Source organism: Canis aureus, chromosome 25, assembly GCF_053574225.1.
Source record: "Canis aureus isolate CA01 chromosome 25, VMU_Caureus_v.1.0, whole genome shotgun sequence".
Lineage (NCBI taxonomy): Eukaryota > Metazoa > Chordata > Mammalia > Carnivora > Canidae > Canis > Canis aureus.
Window position 1 is genome coordinate 45,728,361 of NC_135635.1, and position 16,330 is coordinate 45,744,690.

Sequence of the window (16,330 nt, forward strand, 5' to 3'; positions counted from 1 at the left end):
GGCCAGAGTCATGGACATGTGATGAGGAACAGTGGAAAATGAGAGAGGGATGGCAGTGCACAATTTGAAAGGGCTTCAAGTATAGGATGGAAGAGTCTGGTGTGGCCTAATAGGTAGAAGGAGCCACTTAACCATCTCGAGCTTGGAACTGTGTGGTGGTTGTATAAATGGTTACAGAATGCTGTCCTTGATCTTGCCTCTCCTTCTGCAGTCCTGCCTGCCCCTAGTCCTCTCACTGCTCTTCAGCTTGCCCTGCCCAAGGGATACTGTGGGAGGAGAGGGAGGCATGAGGGGATCTCTGGAACTTGGGCAGGGAACACTAATGTTTGTGTTTCTCTGTACCTCCCTGCAGATGACTGCTTATGGGGCTTTCCTACATAAGGGCTCTTTTTGCCGGAACTACTTCAACATCTTGGACCTGTTGGTGGTCAGCGTGTCCCTCATTTCCTTTGGCATCCAGTGAGTAGGGCTCCCTCAGGCCCAGATGGGGACACACAATTGGAAATGGGTGTCAGAGGGGATGACCAAAACTCTGGAGGGCATTCCTGCATGGCCACCAGTGTGACTGTGACAGGAACGGGGTGGAGCCCCTGACTTGTACAGCCTGATGGCTTTTTGTACACGTCCTTAATGGTGTGACACTTTAAATATCTGGATCTTGCCATCACAGGTAGGGCCAGGCCCAGTTATAATGAGAGGAATGTCTCTAGGGCTTTCCCATTTCCTCCACGACACGCTCAGTGCCCTTGGCTATCCTCAGCTCCAAGGGCCTGCCATTGCCATGACCAGCTCTGATCTTCCTCCTTCCCTTTCTCTCTTCAGTCAGAGAACCTGATGAGAAGAAGATGGGTGGGGGAAGAAAGAGAAAGGAAATTAGATTCTGAATCTATTCTGTATAATGGAATTACCTGAGTAGTTTCAGGGAACACATTTGCCCCGGATCCCTCTCCCCAAGTTTTTATTTAGTTGGTCTAGGGGTACAGGCTGGGACTTTAAGAATTTTAAAAGCTCTCCAGGTGACTCCATTATACAGCCAAGGTTGCCAATTTGCTCGTATTTAAAAGGACCTGATTACTAGTTTTTCCCATGTTCTATCTGCTGCTAATGTTAACCCTTCCCTTCAACTTCGAAGCACTTTTACATGCATATTCTTCTACACTCCTCGCAAAACAAAAACAAAAACCTATAAGGCAGACAGGGCAGGGGACTGTTACCACCATTTTATAGACAGGAAAATGGAGGTTCAGGACATGAGATTTACCCAAGGTCATACCAATGGCACAAGAAAGGAGTCTTAAGTCTCTCTTTCCAAGGATGTTTTCGTGGTAAGCCTAAAAAGAGTGGACATTGGACATGAGGAGTAAGACCCTTTCTGTGATCATCAGTTGTATCAGCTGTCTGCCTGGGAGCCCACAAGTCTAGATTCTATCAGCCCAGCCCTATCACTAAACTACTATTTAACTGTGAACCAAGAACCCCCCCTCTCCTTTTAGTCTGTGCCTTCCCCACCTACCTCCAACCTTAAAAATCCCTTCCATTGCCATTCAGTGCAAACAGACTCCCTCCCTGAGACACTGGGATAACTAGGAATGCCCTTTGAGCCCTTTGGAATAAAAGAGCCATGAAAAAAAAAAAAAAAAGAGCCATGAACTAGAGAAATCAGATCTTTCTACCAGCTCCCTCTTGAGCACATTATCCTAACCTCATGTAGAATGAAATCAGCATTTGCTGATGTGTCATACATTTTTTAGGTCCCAAGGTGGGTATGAGAATCTCCGAAAGCTTGAGAAGATATCTCAATCAGATGGGTAGTGTGTAAGATAGACCCTACCTGGGCTGGGTTGATGAATAACTGCAGAAACCATGTAGGCTTCCTGCTGAGTGGTTTGTGGGGAGAACTGCACCCTGGTGCCTCATTTCCACTGGCAAACAGCAAAAGCCTGAGGCTCCCAGAAATTTTGGCCAGGCCCTAGCATCCAGGTGTGTGGAACCTGCTGTGTAGAATCCGTTCCTTCAAGTCCTAAGTGTTCTATGAACCAGTGGGTTTTATATGCACACATAAAGGGCGACTACCTAGGGACACATGTTTGGAGATAACACCAGAATATCCTCTCCCACACCCATCACCTCCAGCCAACAAGATCTGAAACTCCATCACCTGTATAGCATTTCTTCAAGCTCAGTGATGTCTTCATCAGACATAGTAACAAAGCTACCATTTATTCAGCTCATAATATGTGCCCAGCACACCGCTAGATGATGCAGGTATGTTTCCTCATTTAATCCCTGCAACAACCTTATGAGACCCACTTTACAGATGAAAAACTAGGGTTCAGAAAAGTTAGGAAATTTATCCTCGGTGAATTGACTGTTAAGTGGCAGAGCTGGGGTTTCTCTTTTCTTTTCTAAAGCTCTCCTGAGTAGCCCATTATATTGCTAATGATTCATGGTAAACATATTATTCATATTATTTACATACCAACAAGAAGTCCCAAGCAAGTTCCAGGCTCTTCTAGGGGCTGGAGAATAGTCCCAGGACAAGAAAGTTCCCAAAACAGACTTTATATTTTCTCAAGTTTACCTGGGTTCAGCCTGTCAACACACTCCCTCACCACATGATTTCCTGCTCCACTAAAACAGCTTACTCTCCTGCCCTGTTTCCCTCTCCCAGGTCCAGTGCAATCAATGTGGTGAAGATTTTACGAGTTTTGCGAGTCCTCAGGCCCCTGAGGGCCATCAACAGAGCCAAGGGGCTAAAGGTGAGAAGCATGGGCCTTGGTGGGAAGCCATCAGTACAGCAAGCATCTATCTGGCTATGGGTTGGTGGAAATTAAGCAACAGGATGGGGAGGCTGGAGGGAGGAAAAATGGCCAGAGCAGGTGGCTGCTGTGTTGGAGCCTGGACTCTCCTGCCTATCCACCAGTTCCACTTCACAAAGAAAGAGAACAAGGACAGGCAGCCAGTCACTTAAAATCAGAACTTCTAAGCAAAACTCTCACAAAAAGGAGATGCACACACAAGCCCAGGGCCGCACATAATGAAGAGGTCCCCATGCTTCTACTCCTATAAAATGGGAAGCTAGCAGGGCTTTTGTCCATGGAGTCACCTAGAACCCATCAGGGGACTTTGAATTCCATTGGATTCCATCACTATGTGAACCTGAGAAGGTACTTTGCCTGTTTGAATCCAATCTTCCCTCTTGTGGCAAAGGGGCTGCTCATGCAAACTCCTCAGAAAGGCTCGTCGCTTGGCTAAAGGAAGCTCAAGCTGCAGGCACTCCTGAAACTCTTCTCTTCCCACTGCAGCACGTGGTTCAGTGCGTGTTCGTCGCCATCCGGACCATCGGGAACATTGTGATTGTCACCACACTGCTTCAATTCATGTTCGCCTGCATTGGGGTCCAGCTTTTCAAGGTAATATCTTGGCTCTGATCTGTGCTCCTGCTTCCTTCCCCTCCTGTCAGTGTTCCTGAGAAAGAGAGCTGACAGATACAACAAAAAGAGGACAGCGGCCCGGATCAGACTTGGGATGAGCGGAACCTCAATCTTCCTCTCAGCTTAGCCCAGGGAAAGAGGAAGAGCCTAGAAGGAGGTGCTCTCTACCAAGCCAAGGACCCTTCACCCTCACAGCACAGCCTGCCCTTCCTTCTAGCAAGAAAGGGAGAGGGACTCTTATTCTCTAAAACCTCATGTCAGTCACCTGCTTAAAACCCACAGTGGTCCCCCATTATCAACAGCATCAAATCCACCCATCTCCACCTAGCTTTCTGAGCCCTGCATCCACCCAGGCTCTCTCTCACTGCTTCTAGGTTCCTTGGCTATTGATTTCTGCTCTTTCTGCTCAATCCTTTTATTTTTGCTGTTCCCCCATCTGAAGCATTCTTCCCCCTGCCCTCTCCCACCAACTATGTAAATTCCCCTGATTTCCTCCCATCTAATTTATCCTTCCAAATCCCGTTCCACTTCCACCTTCTTTGGGCCAGCCAAAAGAGTCCAGCTTTCATGGAGTAGAGTCCCCTCCCCCCCTTTTTTAAATTTCAGTGGTACTTGCAGCACTAAGCATCTTTATTTGCTGACTGCTTTGTATATGCGAGTCATATCTTCCTGATTAGATTCTGCTCTCCTTGCATTTTCATCCCAAGTTCCTAGCACAGTGCTGGGCTATAGAGATGATCACTAATCAATTTTTGACTGATTCATTGATTAATGAACATCTCCAATCACTTTGTTCTTCTGCCTTCCAGGGAAAGCTCTACACCTGTTCAGATAGTTCCAAACAGACCGAGGCGGAATGCAAGTGAGTACAAGCTGGAGGGCAGCCAGCACCGAGGCTAGTTAACTCTGGGAGGTTGGTAATTTGGCCTGAGAGGAGGGACAGCCCGTTCTTTCTGAGATGGCACTGACAGCTGGACTTTTACCCATGGGTAATTTGATCACATTGACATGACATGTAAGATTATCTATTCTTGAAAGGTATACCCACTGAAGTTCTTCCCAATGGCTAGCACTGTGGGATTTAAGTCTGGCCAGTCTCATCCCACCCAGCAAGCCAGGAGTCATTGGTGGGTCACATGTGAATGGAGACGAGAGACCAGAGAATTAACTCTTCTTTCTTTTTCAGGGGTAACTACATCACATACAAGGACGGGGAGGTTGACCACCCCATCATCCAACCCCGCAGCTGGGAGAACAGCAAGTTTGACTTTGACAATGTTCTGGCAGCCATGATGGCCCTTTTTACCGTCTCTACCTTTGAAGGGTGGCCAGAGTGAGTATACAAATCAAGTCCTGTCCACTCTGATATAAGAGGCCAAGACATTCCCTAATGTTTATTACTGTCCACACTCCTTCCCAGAGGTCATACTTACCTGTGTCCTTCCTAAGCAATGAGGTTTTATTCTAGAACAAGCCTCGTACCATAGTCATTGCTGAAACATAGACCCTTCTTTTTCTAGAAGATGTCAACATTTCAGAAAGTCCAACCAAAAGTGAGCTGCTTTTAACTCCCCTTCTCTACCTCAGAGTAAGCCACAATTATAGGGGTCTTTGTCATTACTCTCATGGCATCTAGGAGTGGAGTGAGTTTGTCCACTAGATTACCAGTGAGTTTCTCCCTGGATTACCATAGAATTCAAGATTACTACTCCCAACATGCACTTAATGTGGGTAGAAATGACAGAGATATTTGTTTTTTAGACTCTACCCCAATCTCCTTAGAAAAAAAAAAAACTTGCCTATAATTACAGTGAGAAGTAAGAAAGGGATGGAAGCCTGAGTCTAAATTCCTCTGCAGAGATAATGCCTCGATCAGCCAGGCTGGCCTTTTATACTGCATCACCTCTACTAGACAGCTTGTCCATTGGTGTTCCATATATCTTGTATAGACACCTGCTTCCCCATGCCCTCTACCTGCTGTATTCCAGGGAAATTATTGTTGAAAAGTTAGAAAATTCTAAATATATCTAAGTCAGTAATAGCACATGGATCTGAGATGAGAGTCACCATTCTTATGTGGTAAATATAGATAATACCTAGAGAATAACAGAATAGTGTAGAGAATAACAAAGGAAAGAGAGGAGATAATCCCTGTCCATGAAGAGAAACAAATGTAATGGGCACATAGTCCAGGCCCAAACAAATGGCATACATATGTAACCTACCTAAGTATGAATCCAAACCTTTGTTGATAATCTGAATAATCCTGGGTCATTTTTCATCTAGTATTTTTATCTAAATGGATATTTGCTCTCAGATAGATTTATTTTAAGTTCACTATAACATCCTCTGAGTCTATGCCAGTTTGCAAAGCTATTTCAATATTTACTAATGTTTCCAGTATTTGAAGTCAATGTCCATGACTCATTTTACATTAAAATAACTCTTGACAGTTCCAGAACACCCTCATATACATTATGTCAACCACCCTGTAAGGTAGGAAAGTTAGGAATTATTGTCTTCATTTTATAGATGAGGAATCTGAGGCTCAAAGAGGCTTATTTGCTCATGGTCCCATACCAGTAAGTGGCAGAGCTAGGCCTTGAACTCAGATCTTCTGACTCCCAGCCTAGAACTGTTTCCAGCTCCCCTGATCCAAGGATCCCTAAGAGAACAGTGGTGCCATCATTCCACAGAGGTGACACTGCTTCTCTGCTTCCCTCTGTGGGGCCTGTCTCCTCCTGCAGGCTGCTGTACCGTTCCATCGACTCCCACACAGAAGACAAGGGCCCCATCTACAACTACCGTGTGGAGATCTCCATCTTTTTCATCATCTACATCATCATCATTGCCTTCTTCATGATGAACATCTTCGTGGGTTTCGTTATCGTCACCTTCCAGGAGCAGGGGGAGCAGGAATACAAGAACTGTGAGCTGGACAAGAACCAGGTAGCTTCCTAGGAAGGAGAGGAACAGGTGCCAGGGCAGGGGGGAGCAGAGCTAGGTGAGAAATGACAGCAGTTGGCAGCTTGTGGCCCACCCAGAAGAGAAGCTGTAGTCAGAGAAGAGAGCTCCATGCAGATACTAAGATCATCTGTCCATTCCTCAATGAGGGAATAGGGCTATCAGTCTTCTGCAAGAGCCCAGACAAAAGAAATGCAAATGCCTGCAGATCCTGGATCTGACAAGTGCATTCAGCCAACAAATATTTGTTAAGCATCTACTTAAGGGACTCTATGATAGATTCTGTGGAGAAAAAAACTTCATGCCCTACGTCTCAGAAGTTGACAAGTCAGAAAGTTGCCCACGTGGGTTGGCACACTGATAATGAAGAAAGAAACTAGAATGATGAGGGAGTGAGAGTTTCAGGGATGGGGAAGAGAAGGGCTTCAGAAAACCACTAGTAAATGGTTCCTTAAGTAAAACACAAAAGCCTGTGCATGAGGTGGGGACAAGAAAGAGGCTTACATAGGAATGATAATGGTAATGACAGTATTGTAAGATATTCTGTTGGTCTATAAGAAAGAGCTGGCAACTCCATCAGTGAGGAATGAAGCTATTACAAGGGCTGCAGCATATGGTCACTGACATCGCTTCCCCAACTAGGCTCTCTGATGGGAAGAGTCAGGGGGAACTATATTCCTGTCCATAAGTGACTTAAGATCTTGTATGGGAAGGCACATGGCACAAGACACACAGCACTACACCAGTTAGGCAAGCTGGACCCCTCATGGGTTTTGATGTCAACCTCTTGGGTTTAGACTCATCATTCTTGCTGCTGTATTGCCTTCAGGTTAGAAGTGAGATGGGAAAGAAGGGAGCCAATTAGAAAGTGTAGATGAGAGTTGATTAGAGCCTGATCTACTGTCAGGTTAATGATAATGGTGGTAGGCATAGTAATAAGAGGAAATAAAATTGGTCAGGCCTACAGATTGGATGAGGAGGCTGAGGGTAAATGAAAAGACTAGAGTGACTCCCCAGTTTCTGATGTGGGAATCTGGGCCTGGTACAGAGAAATGAGTTGGATATGTGCTGGATTCCCAGGAATCTAGCTAGCTCAAGATCTACCCCCTATCCTTGAACTATGTCTTCTGATATGTGGACATATAGGTAAATAAGGAAGATTGACTTAGGACAGGAAGGAAAGGAAAAGCTGAGAAGTGCTCGCCCCTCAAGGAGAGTCTATGGCATAGGAAAAAATCAATGGGAAGACCAACTGTCCATCATTCAGTAAGTATTTATCAAATGCCAACTAAGTGTCAGCAGTATACCAGGCATTACCAAGTTGAAAAAAGGAGACACAAACCTCTTGACTAAATCTTGGTAAGGAGACTGACTAGAGGTGATTCTTTCTCTGACTGAGGGAGTGATATAGGGGGGAAAAAAGTCCAAATAACATCGCAAACCTGTAAATGAGCCAGAGAAATAGATTATTTCTGTGACTCCCTAGGTGTGTGGTTTCATCCACATCCTACCTCCTCTGCCATCTCCACACATATCATCCAGGTTACTAATCCCCTCTCTTCATTCCCACCCCACCTCTCCTCCTGCCTCCCTCCCAGCGACAGTGCGTGGAATATGCCCTCAAGGCCCGGCCCCTGCGGAGGTACATCCCCAAGAACCAGCACCAGTACAAAGTGTGGTATGTGGTCAACTCCACCTACTTTGAATACCTGATGTTCGTCCTCATCCTGCTCAACACCATCTGCTTGGCCATGCAGGTCAGTCTGAAGGGGTCCCTAGATCCATGATCCCTGTAGGAGGGAGAATGCTAGGGAAGGATATGAAGTGTAGAAGAGCTGCATGGCTGTCTCCAGAGTGTCACCTTCTTGTTGGCCAAGAGGGGGGAAAAAACAGAACAAGTGTCCCTTCTCAAGGATGTGCTCCTCTCTGGGAACTTATAAGAGAATCCATAGAGGCCTGGGTTAATAAAATGTTAAGAGTGAGGGAAATGGAGAACACAGGGGGAGCTTGAAGAGTTTGTTATTATGAGGCATGTTTATAGAGATTGATTCTATATCCACCTGTCTTCAGGGAGGTCAACTTGTGCTTGAGCTCTCTTGAAAACTGGAAGTCTCCATAAAGTTGTCATAACCAGTCAAAGCAGGAACACAGAACTCTGCCAACATGTGTTTTCAGAGCTAGCAGAAAAGGGAAGAATTTGCAGGATTTCCTGAGTCCAGCTGGCTACCCATGGAGATGAAAATGGCCTTCCAGGGCTTGGTTCAAGGAAGATCTCTGTTGAGAGGAGGGTGGTAAGGAGTAGGGCTGTCCCTGCCTCATTTTCACAGTCCTTCCCCTCCCCTCAGCACTATGGCCAGAGCTGCCTATTCAAAATTGCCATGAACATCCTCAACATGCTCTTCACTGGCCTCTTCACCGTGGAGATGATTCTGAAGCTCATTGCCTTCAAACCCAAGGTAGGCCTCTGAAAAAGGTGTCTGGTCTGTAGGCACTGAAGGGATAGAGAAGGGGAAGAGGAATGCAAATACTGAAAGAAGGAGAGTGAGGGGCAGAAATAATCAGTGAAAGACCCCATCTTCTTGGAAGATAATTGTTGCAACTCCTAAATTGTTGTACCAAATTGTTGTACAACTCCTAATTGAGTTGTACCAAAACAACCCCTTGAAATAGAGTCTCCGCTCTAGTCTGTGGCTGGGAAATATAGGAAACAGATTCCTCCGTGAGCCAAGCTTCTTCTTCCAAGAAGGCAGATGATGGTCCTTCTTCACCCCTTTCCCACCCTGTCTTCACCCTCATCCCCCAGCACATATTCTAGAAGAACTATGCCCACAGACTGGCAAGCCAAACCTCTTCACAACCAGCCCCCCAGATTCACTCAGGCTGCTGTTCTACTCTTCTCTCACTTCATCAGCCATACAGACCACTCTCATTGCAAAAGGACCAGTCAGGGCTTCATTTGCTCAGGGCTCAGTGTTCCAGCCTATGGGGTCCTCCTGTTCATTATTCTCTTGCACTTTCCAGTACATGAAGGACAAATGTCTGTGGTTTGCTACTTGTGAGCAATTTCTGGAAAAAGAGGCTAGGAGAAGGATTAGAACCATTGGCTGAATGAGGCAGGATAAGGAAGGTGGGATTGGCTGTCACCTTGGATTCTCTGTGCCCTTGCTAACCAGCCCACCCCTATTTTCCTGGGTAATGTAGGAGTAAACTGACCTGAGCATCACACACCGTCTTTCACCCCTGAAGACAGGTCAGAATCATTGGCATCCATTGGCTTGGGATTCACAACACAGGCACCTACTTCTGAAGGAGGGTATAACTGCAACTCAGTGGCTCCCCTAGCTAGCTCAACTCCTTTTGGAGAGCAATGAGAAGGAAAGCGTTTGTTCTAAAATAATTATATGGTAATAGACTTGAGGAAACCTCTCTTGCTTTTTGAGCGTTCTCTCCCCCTCCTTTACTGTTTTTATAGATACAACATAGATCAACAAGAGACAAAAAGGAAGGGTCCTTATCTATATATTCCATTTTTATTCAAAATTTTACTTGTCCTGGGATTAATTGGGGCAGGGGGAGTGCTTCTGGGCTGTTGGATCCATATTCCTTTAACAAGATGTCTATCATCTTCTTTGAATTAAAATTCAACTAACATTTCTGAATAACCTACATGTGCTACACATACCTCATTGCATGTAATCCTCAAAACACCCTCAAAAGCATCCTCATTTTAGGGAAGAGGGAAGTGAAGCTCAGAGCAATTAAGTATACTATTAATTAATTACACCATTATTAAGTGGCAGAACTGGTAATAAAACCTGACTTTTTAGTTGATGTAATTTCCACCACTCCAAGCTATTAGCAAGCATCTTCCATGCCAGGTGTTCTGCTGGGTGCTTTTCAGAAAGAAGGAAACAACCTTTGAGGGACTTCAAAGATATTCTTGCAATGCTGATTCCTTCTCTCAAAGAATGCCTAGGGGTCTTGGCTAATTTTCAGAGAATAAGACTCCTAATAAATGTCATTTGGTGATAATAATGGTGTTTCCTACCTCCTCCAGGGTAGTAAGTATACTCTTTTCACTTTCCATTCCAAGCCCAGTCTAATTCAGGGGCATAAATTTTGTCCTGACCTAGAAAAGACCACTGAATGTCCCTGGTCACCTTCCATAGGGACCATGGTACCTCTGCTTACCTGTGGTCCTATTCCAAACCATGTGGCCTGGCAGTACTGACAGGTTCACAGCCCACAACAACGTGACCAGTGAGGCTGGGAATGCAGGTTCATTGCCAAGTTGAGATTCAGTCGCAGATGACAGCCTCTAACAGGGAAACTGGCACCACTTTTACCTCATTTCATGAGACATATGGTTTAAATATTTCAGAGCCTTGAGTCATTCCACAGTTGACTCAGATGTGTCTCTCATGATGTCTGATGCAGTCTGTAGAGCCCTGCAGTGGACTTTGTGAATTATACCTCATGACCACAGAAGATATATTGGGCAAACCTGCCCTACAAAGCAAATGAAATTGATCCCTACAGGGTCCTCAGCCTGAAAGACACCCTGCAGATCAAGAAATAAGCCATTTCCTAGGAAGTAGCTAGCTGTAATGGTCTAAAGCATAAAGTGACTGCTAGGTTCCTCAATCCCTAGTTTTCTATTGTGATAAGATAGAGTAAAATAAGAAAGACTTTTCCCAAAGAAGTACCTGGGTCCTACATGATTGTGTAGGACCAAGTTGGCCAGCATGGAAAAGTCTTGGTTAGAATTGTCTGAAGGTAACTAGATAACTGGGTTGTTCTCTTAATAGTGAATTGAAATGCATCAGCAAAGACACACACAAAAAATTAAGATATTCTTTATGATAAGCACTGAAAAATATCTAATGCCTCAGAATAAATCTAACAAAAAATTACTAAGATCTCTGCAGAGAAAACTATAAAATTTCATAGAAAGGAACTAAAGAAAGCTAAGTAAGTTGAGAAATATATCGTGTTCATGAATTGGAAAACTCAGTATTATAAACATGTCCTTTCTCTTTAAACTGATCCAAGGATTCTGAACATCCTAGTGAAAACTCTAGATTAGACGTTACCCAGAGTGAGAACAGCAGGAGAAAGGGAAGCTGCCAGCAAACCCTTTCTCACTGATAGGAAGACCCTGGGTGGTCCCAAGGCTGAAGCCCACTTGGGCAGCTCTGACATCACCATGGAGCGAGAGAGGCAAGAACCTGGTTCCAGAAGCAGTGCCAGTCACAGATACTCCACTGTTAACTACAGGTTTTAGTACCAGAAGGGGTGGTGATATCACTTGGTTGCCTGGGATTTGCTGTTGACAATGACTCAGCAAGCACCATGAGGAGGGGAGGAGGGGAGGGGCTTCAGGTTTGCTCTCCTTAGCCCAGGAAGGTAGGAGTTCTCCCAGTGAAAAAGGCTCCTGACTACTCTGCTCCCTGTAAACTTTCACATGGGTCATGAAGAGATGAAGAAGCAGGTCTGTATCTCCCTCAGGGGAGGATGCTGGAGGGGATTTGACTCTGGCAGCTCTCTGTGATCAGAGCCATGGCCTCCCCTTTCGGCTTTCTCCCAACTTGAGAATAGTCTAGAAAGGTGAACAGAACCAAAGTAAAATCGCTCATTGACCTTCCTGCCACCCCAGGCTTCTTGAATAAGAGCAGCTGAAGCCTTGGGACTTACTTTCATGATGCAGGACAAATTAGGGCCCAGAGGCATTTCAAACCTAAGGGATCAAGCAAGGTCTTTGGACCAGTTCTAGCTAATAGAACTTCCTGCAATATTCCACACACGCTGTCTATAATATAGCCACCAGCCTCCTGTAGCTGTTGAGCACTTGAAATGTAGTTAGTACAGCCAAGGATTGGTTTTTCAAATATATTTAATTAATTTAAAATTATATAGCCAAATGTGGCCAGCAGCTGCTATATTGGGCAGCACAGCTCTAGACACTGCTCTTTCCCATAATATTCCCAGCTTCTGCTGTTCTCTGTCTATCTTGGTTTCTTCAGCCCAGCTGCTCTGGCTGGCTTCATGAAGCCAGATGGTTTACCTCACCCTCCCACTCTCTCTCCAGCTGTTAATTTTCCACCAGAAATTGACTCATGATGGTGGAAGCCCTCTTGTCAGGGTAAGATGGTCTCTTGCTCTGGGATCTCACAGTGTGGATTTTCTCCTGACTTGGCCAATTCTCAAAGTCATCCCTTGTCACCTGCAAGTGCTGAGGTTCTTTCCCTATGGATCCTGTCCCACCAGTCTCTGAGCTAAGGAAGGCCCAAAGGAAGGCAGAGAAAGTGCCCTAGCAGGTGCCGTCGGGAATTAGTCTGCTGCCAGAGGTTGAATATAAGGTGTGTCCCTGGTGATCCCTGGGGCACCCAGCTACTCTTTTTTCCCAGTCCATTGGACTTCAGACTAGGTTTCCTGATAGTATGTTAGTGCCCTAGTGAAAGTGACATCTGAGAGCCCTACGCCCTACCCAGTTCTTACCTGACCCAGGATGTAGAGCCTTGACCTCACATATCCCCAATGCTGGCCAGAGACTGACTGCCTGGTAGCTTTGATGTCACTTCCAAGGGGGGTGCCAGCCTTCCAGCCACATCATCTCCCCAGCTCAGCCCTGCCTGGCCTCCTAACCCTGCCCAATGGCTTCTACAGCCAGGCTCCCACATGCCTTATAACAAGCAACCTGAACTGCCTGGGGCTGTGACTCCTGTCCCCTGCCCCCAACACAGAGAACCTGGCTAACATTTTAATAGTGTCAGCTAACAGTGGGGCAGTAATTGTTCTGCCACTATATTGTCTCTGCTTTGGGGGGCTTTTTGTGTAGTCTCTGTTATCTTTCTGGAAAGAGGACGTGAGGGCAATGAAGCCATGGCTGCTTCTTGGAGAGTAGAGAAACAGAGGGAGGATGAGATTGGAAGCAGGGGCTGATGCTGGCAAAGAATGCAGATCCTCCTTTCCTCAGTCTGTTGTCCTGAGGAGTCCATCAGTGGCTCATGCACACTTCCTTTGGCTGGGAGCAAAGGATGAGTCATAACTAGAAGGAAGCCTGGTTAATGAGATAATTTGAGAATCAGAGCTGCTCAGGACCATGGAGGTCAAATACTTGTCAGGCCCCTCCCTATAGCCCAGCACTGGGCACAGTCTCACTATGGTCCCACCCACATGAGTAGCCACCAGGCTATGAGAAGGAAGAGACAGGAGGCTCTCAAATGGTCCTCTTAGTGATCAGCACTGCGCAGTGCCTGAGCCAGGGCCAGCCTGCTCTGCATCTTCTCCAAAGGCCACCTTCTTCTTACTGCTGCTAATCATGCCTATACAGTGCAGGGCATCCCGTGGCTTCCAATGGTCCCCAGAGCAATCTTTTCTCTGCATACTCTGTTGTTTGTTTCATACTCTGTTGATTCTTCTCTTGGGAAGGATTGTTGGCCCTGACAAAGGTGGGCATAGGCCCTGGCAAAGGAGGAGTGTTTGGGGATATTAGCATGATCAAGATGGAGCTAACTTTTTTCCACTGGGCTTGTGGCAAAAGGGACAGGTATGGGCTAGGTTGAGGCTCTAGGTTCGCCTATTAGCAGGCAGAAGGAAAGCTGGAATGGAGGGGTGGATGGCCAGGAAGCACTCAGAGAGAACACTTGCAAAGAAAGTCTGAAGTCCAATTTCTCAGTCTACTCTGTCAGTTCCATCCATGTCTGGAAGTTTCTTTCCTTAAAGATCCAGCATCTGGTTTCCCCTTGGCCAATAGCTTTCCACACACAGCCTGAAGAGGTCATAAAGATGCCAACTTGGGGTTCTCCAGGGGCACCCATGCCCTCTACAAATGCAAAGGGGGCTTCTGAAGCTGAAGGTCCAGACTGTTCAGACATGGGCCCACTTTTAGGCGTTGGAGGCCTGTCTTCCATAAGCAAGCTGTCCCCTGGGGAAAGGGAGCAGCGTTCTGATACTCACGAGGCAGGAAGAGAAGCTGGGAGAGCATCTTAGTGATGACACAAGCCCCAAGGCAAGTAGCTCATTTGCTTTTCTGACCCCAGGAAAAGAAAACCATTTTTACCAGAAATGAGCCCTGCCTACTGTCCTACTCAGACCAGGGTATCATATCTGGACTACAGTATTCATTAGCTTCCAAACTCAGATATGCTCACTGTCCACCAAAGGAGGCAAGTGGTGGGGGGTGCACTAAAGAATGGGTGCCAAAGTGTTGCCAACTCTGACAGAAACAGAGCCCAGGGAGAAAAGGACATGTGAGCCTGTGTTAGAGAAGCTGCTGATCAGCACAGGAGTTCTGTCAGCTGCCATCCAGTCCCTGAGCAACCCCCCAGGGGCCCTGGGTCAGCCTGGGCAGATGGAGTGAGAAGGATGGCAGGGCCAGACTTCCTATAGATGCACCAGTGCAGCAACCAAGGAGCCAAGAAGACCCCAGACACAGGATACCATTCAGGCCTGAGCCTAGGCCTGCCCCTGGGTGATACTCCCTACCCCTCCCTGGCTAGGAGAGACTCAGATACCCCACGCTCTTCCACAGGCCAACATCTATTTCAGGACTCTTTCTCTATAGCCCAGTAATGGACCAGGAGGAGGAAGGTAGAAGTAAGATGACCAGTAGGAAAGGATGCAAACCAGGGCCATTTCCTCTTCTGGAAAGCTGAATATTCTCTAGAAACCTGGTTTGTTTTTGCCAGATAATGACATTGCCGGCTAAAATCTACTTCATCTCCAACTGTACCTTTGGCTCTAACTGCACCACTTGCTAACAAGTTAGGCATAGGTTTCTGTGTGATGCAATCATTTTTGCAAGGCTTTCTTTTCTACCAAGCAAATTTTCCTGTCTTTGTTTAATCATCTACTCACCAACAAGAGAAGAAATGCTGGTAGATTGAGAACCAGGAAGCCCAACTCCCATGTCAGCGTCACTGAATAAGTTGGGGGTGGGCCAGTAGGGCTCTCCCTCCTAGTGCAGTTCTTTCTTTAGCTCCGTTTCTCTGTGAAGGAGGAAGACTCATCAGACTGTGTGAGATGGAGTAAGGTGATGTCTGTGCTCATTCCTTCGGACTGCTAGAGAAAATGCTGGGGACTGGGTAGCTTATAAACAGCTAAAATGTATTTCTCACAGTCCTGGAGGTTGGAAGTCTAAGATCAAGGTGTCAGCATGGTTACATTCTCTGGTGAGGGGCATCTCCCTGGTTCACAGCTGGCACCTTCTCACTGTGTCCCTACATGATGGAAGGGGTAAAGGAGCTCTGTGGGAACCCTTCTATAAAAGCATGAATCCCATTCTTGTGGGCTTCACCTTCATGATGTCTCCTCCCAAGTACCCCACCTCCTAACACCATGTCTTTGGGCATCAGGATTCTGACATGTGAAATGCAGAGTGTGGGGGTAGGGTGGAAACACAAGCCTGTGGATCATAGCAATATCTAAAAAGTACCTATGGCTTCTGAGGAAGGTGCCATATAGATGGAACATGGTAGGGCTCCTTAGCCTGGGGAGGTTGCACCAGCCCTCTAACTCCCAAAAAAGGAGCCTCCTGCTTTATCGTGCCTTTCTTGTCCATTACCATTTTAAAATCGACCCGTTAGCAATTCTGGTGCTCTGTCATCTCTTATCCTAAGTGTATTTATTCTATCCCTTCACACAGATTTCTGCCTAACACCATAATATAATTTCAAGCTGACCCTAATGCATCCTTGAAGTTGGAGAATAAGACACAGCATAAGCCATGCTACAACATCTAAAACTATCACTCACCTTTTCCTGTGACTAAAGTAACCCCATCACAGGGACAAGATTTGGGCTCCATTTCTTGCCATTTCCTCTCTTTCTCTGTCCCTAGGCCTTGTCTTTCTTCACACTCTTTATTTCAGGAACTCTTTGCCTGTATGTTACCAGGCTAGTGTTTTGCTACAGGCTAAGAGTTCATCAAC

General features: G+C 46.2%; 1 protein-coding gene across 40 annotated transcripts in view; it reads left to right on the forward strand.

The window, feature by feature from the left end:
• CACNA1C (calcium voltage-gated channel subunit alpha1 C) overlaps positions 1 to 16,330 on the forward strand; it is a 746,135-nt gene that overhangs the window by 648,124 nt on the left and 81,681 nt on the right. For all 40 annotated transcript variants that reach the window (XM_077871648.1, XM_077871650.1, XM_077871649.1 and 37 more), the window contains 8 exons: positions 353 to 459; positions 2,672 to 2,759; positions 3,306 to 3,413; positions 4,244 to 4,296; positions 4,621 to 4,767; positions 6,182 to 6,383; positions 7,997 to 8,155; positions 8,744 to 8,854. In XM_077871648.1, coding sequence (XP_077727774.1) covers positions 353 to 459; positions 2,672 to 2,759; positions 3,306 to 3,413; positions 4,244 to 4,296; positions 4,621 to 4,767; positions 6,182 to 6,383; positions 7,997 to 8,155; positions 8,744 to 8,854 — 975 coding nt within the window. The remainder of the gene's footprint in view (positions 1 to 352; positions 460 to 2,671; positions 2,760 to 3,305; positions 3,414 to 4,243; positions 4,297 to 4,620; positions 4,768 to 6,181; positions 6,384 to 7,996; positions 8,156 to 8,743; positions 8,855 to 16,330) is intronic.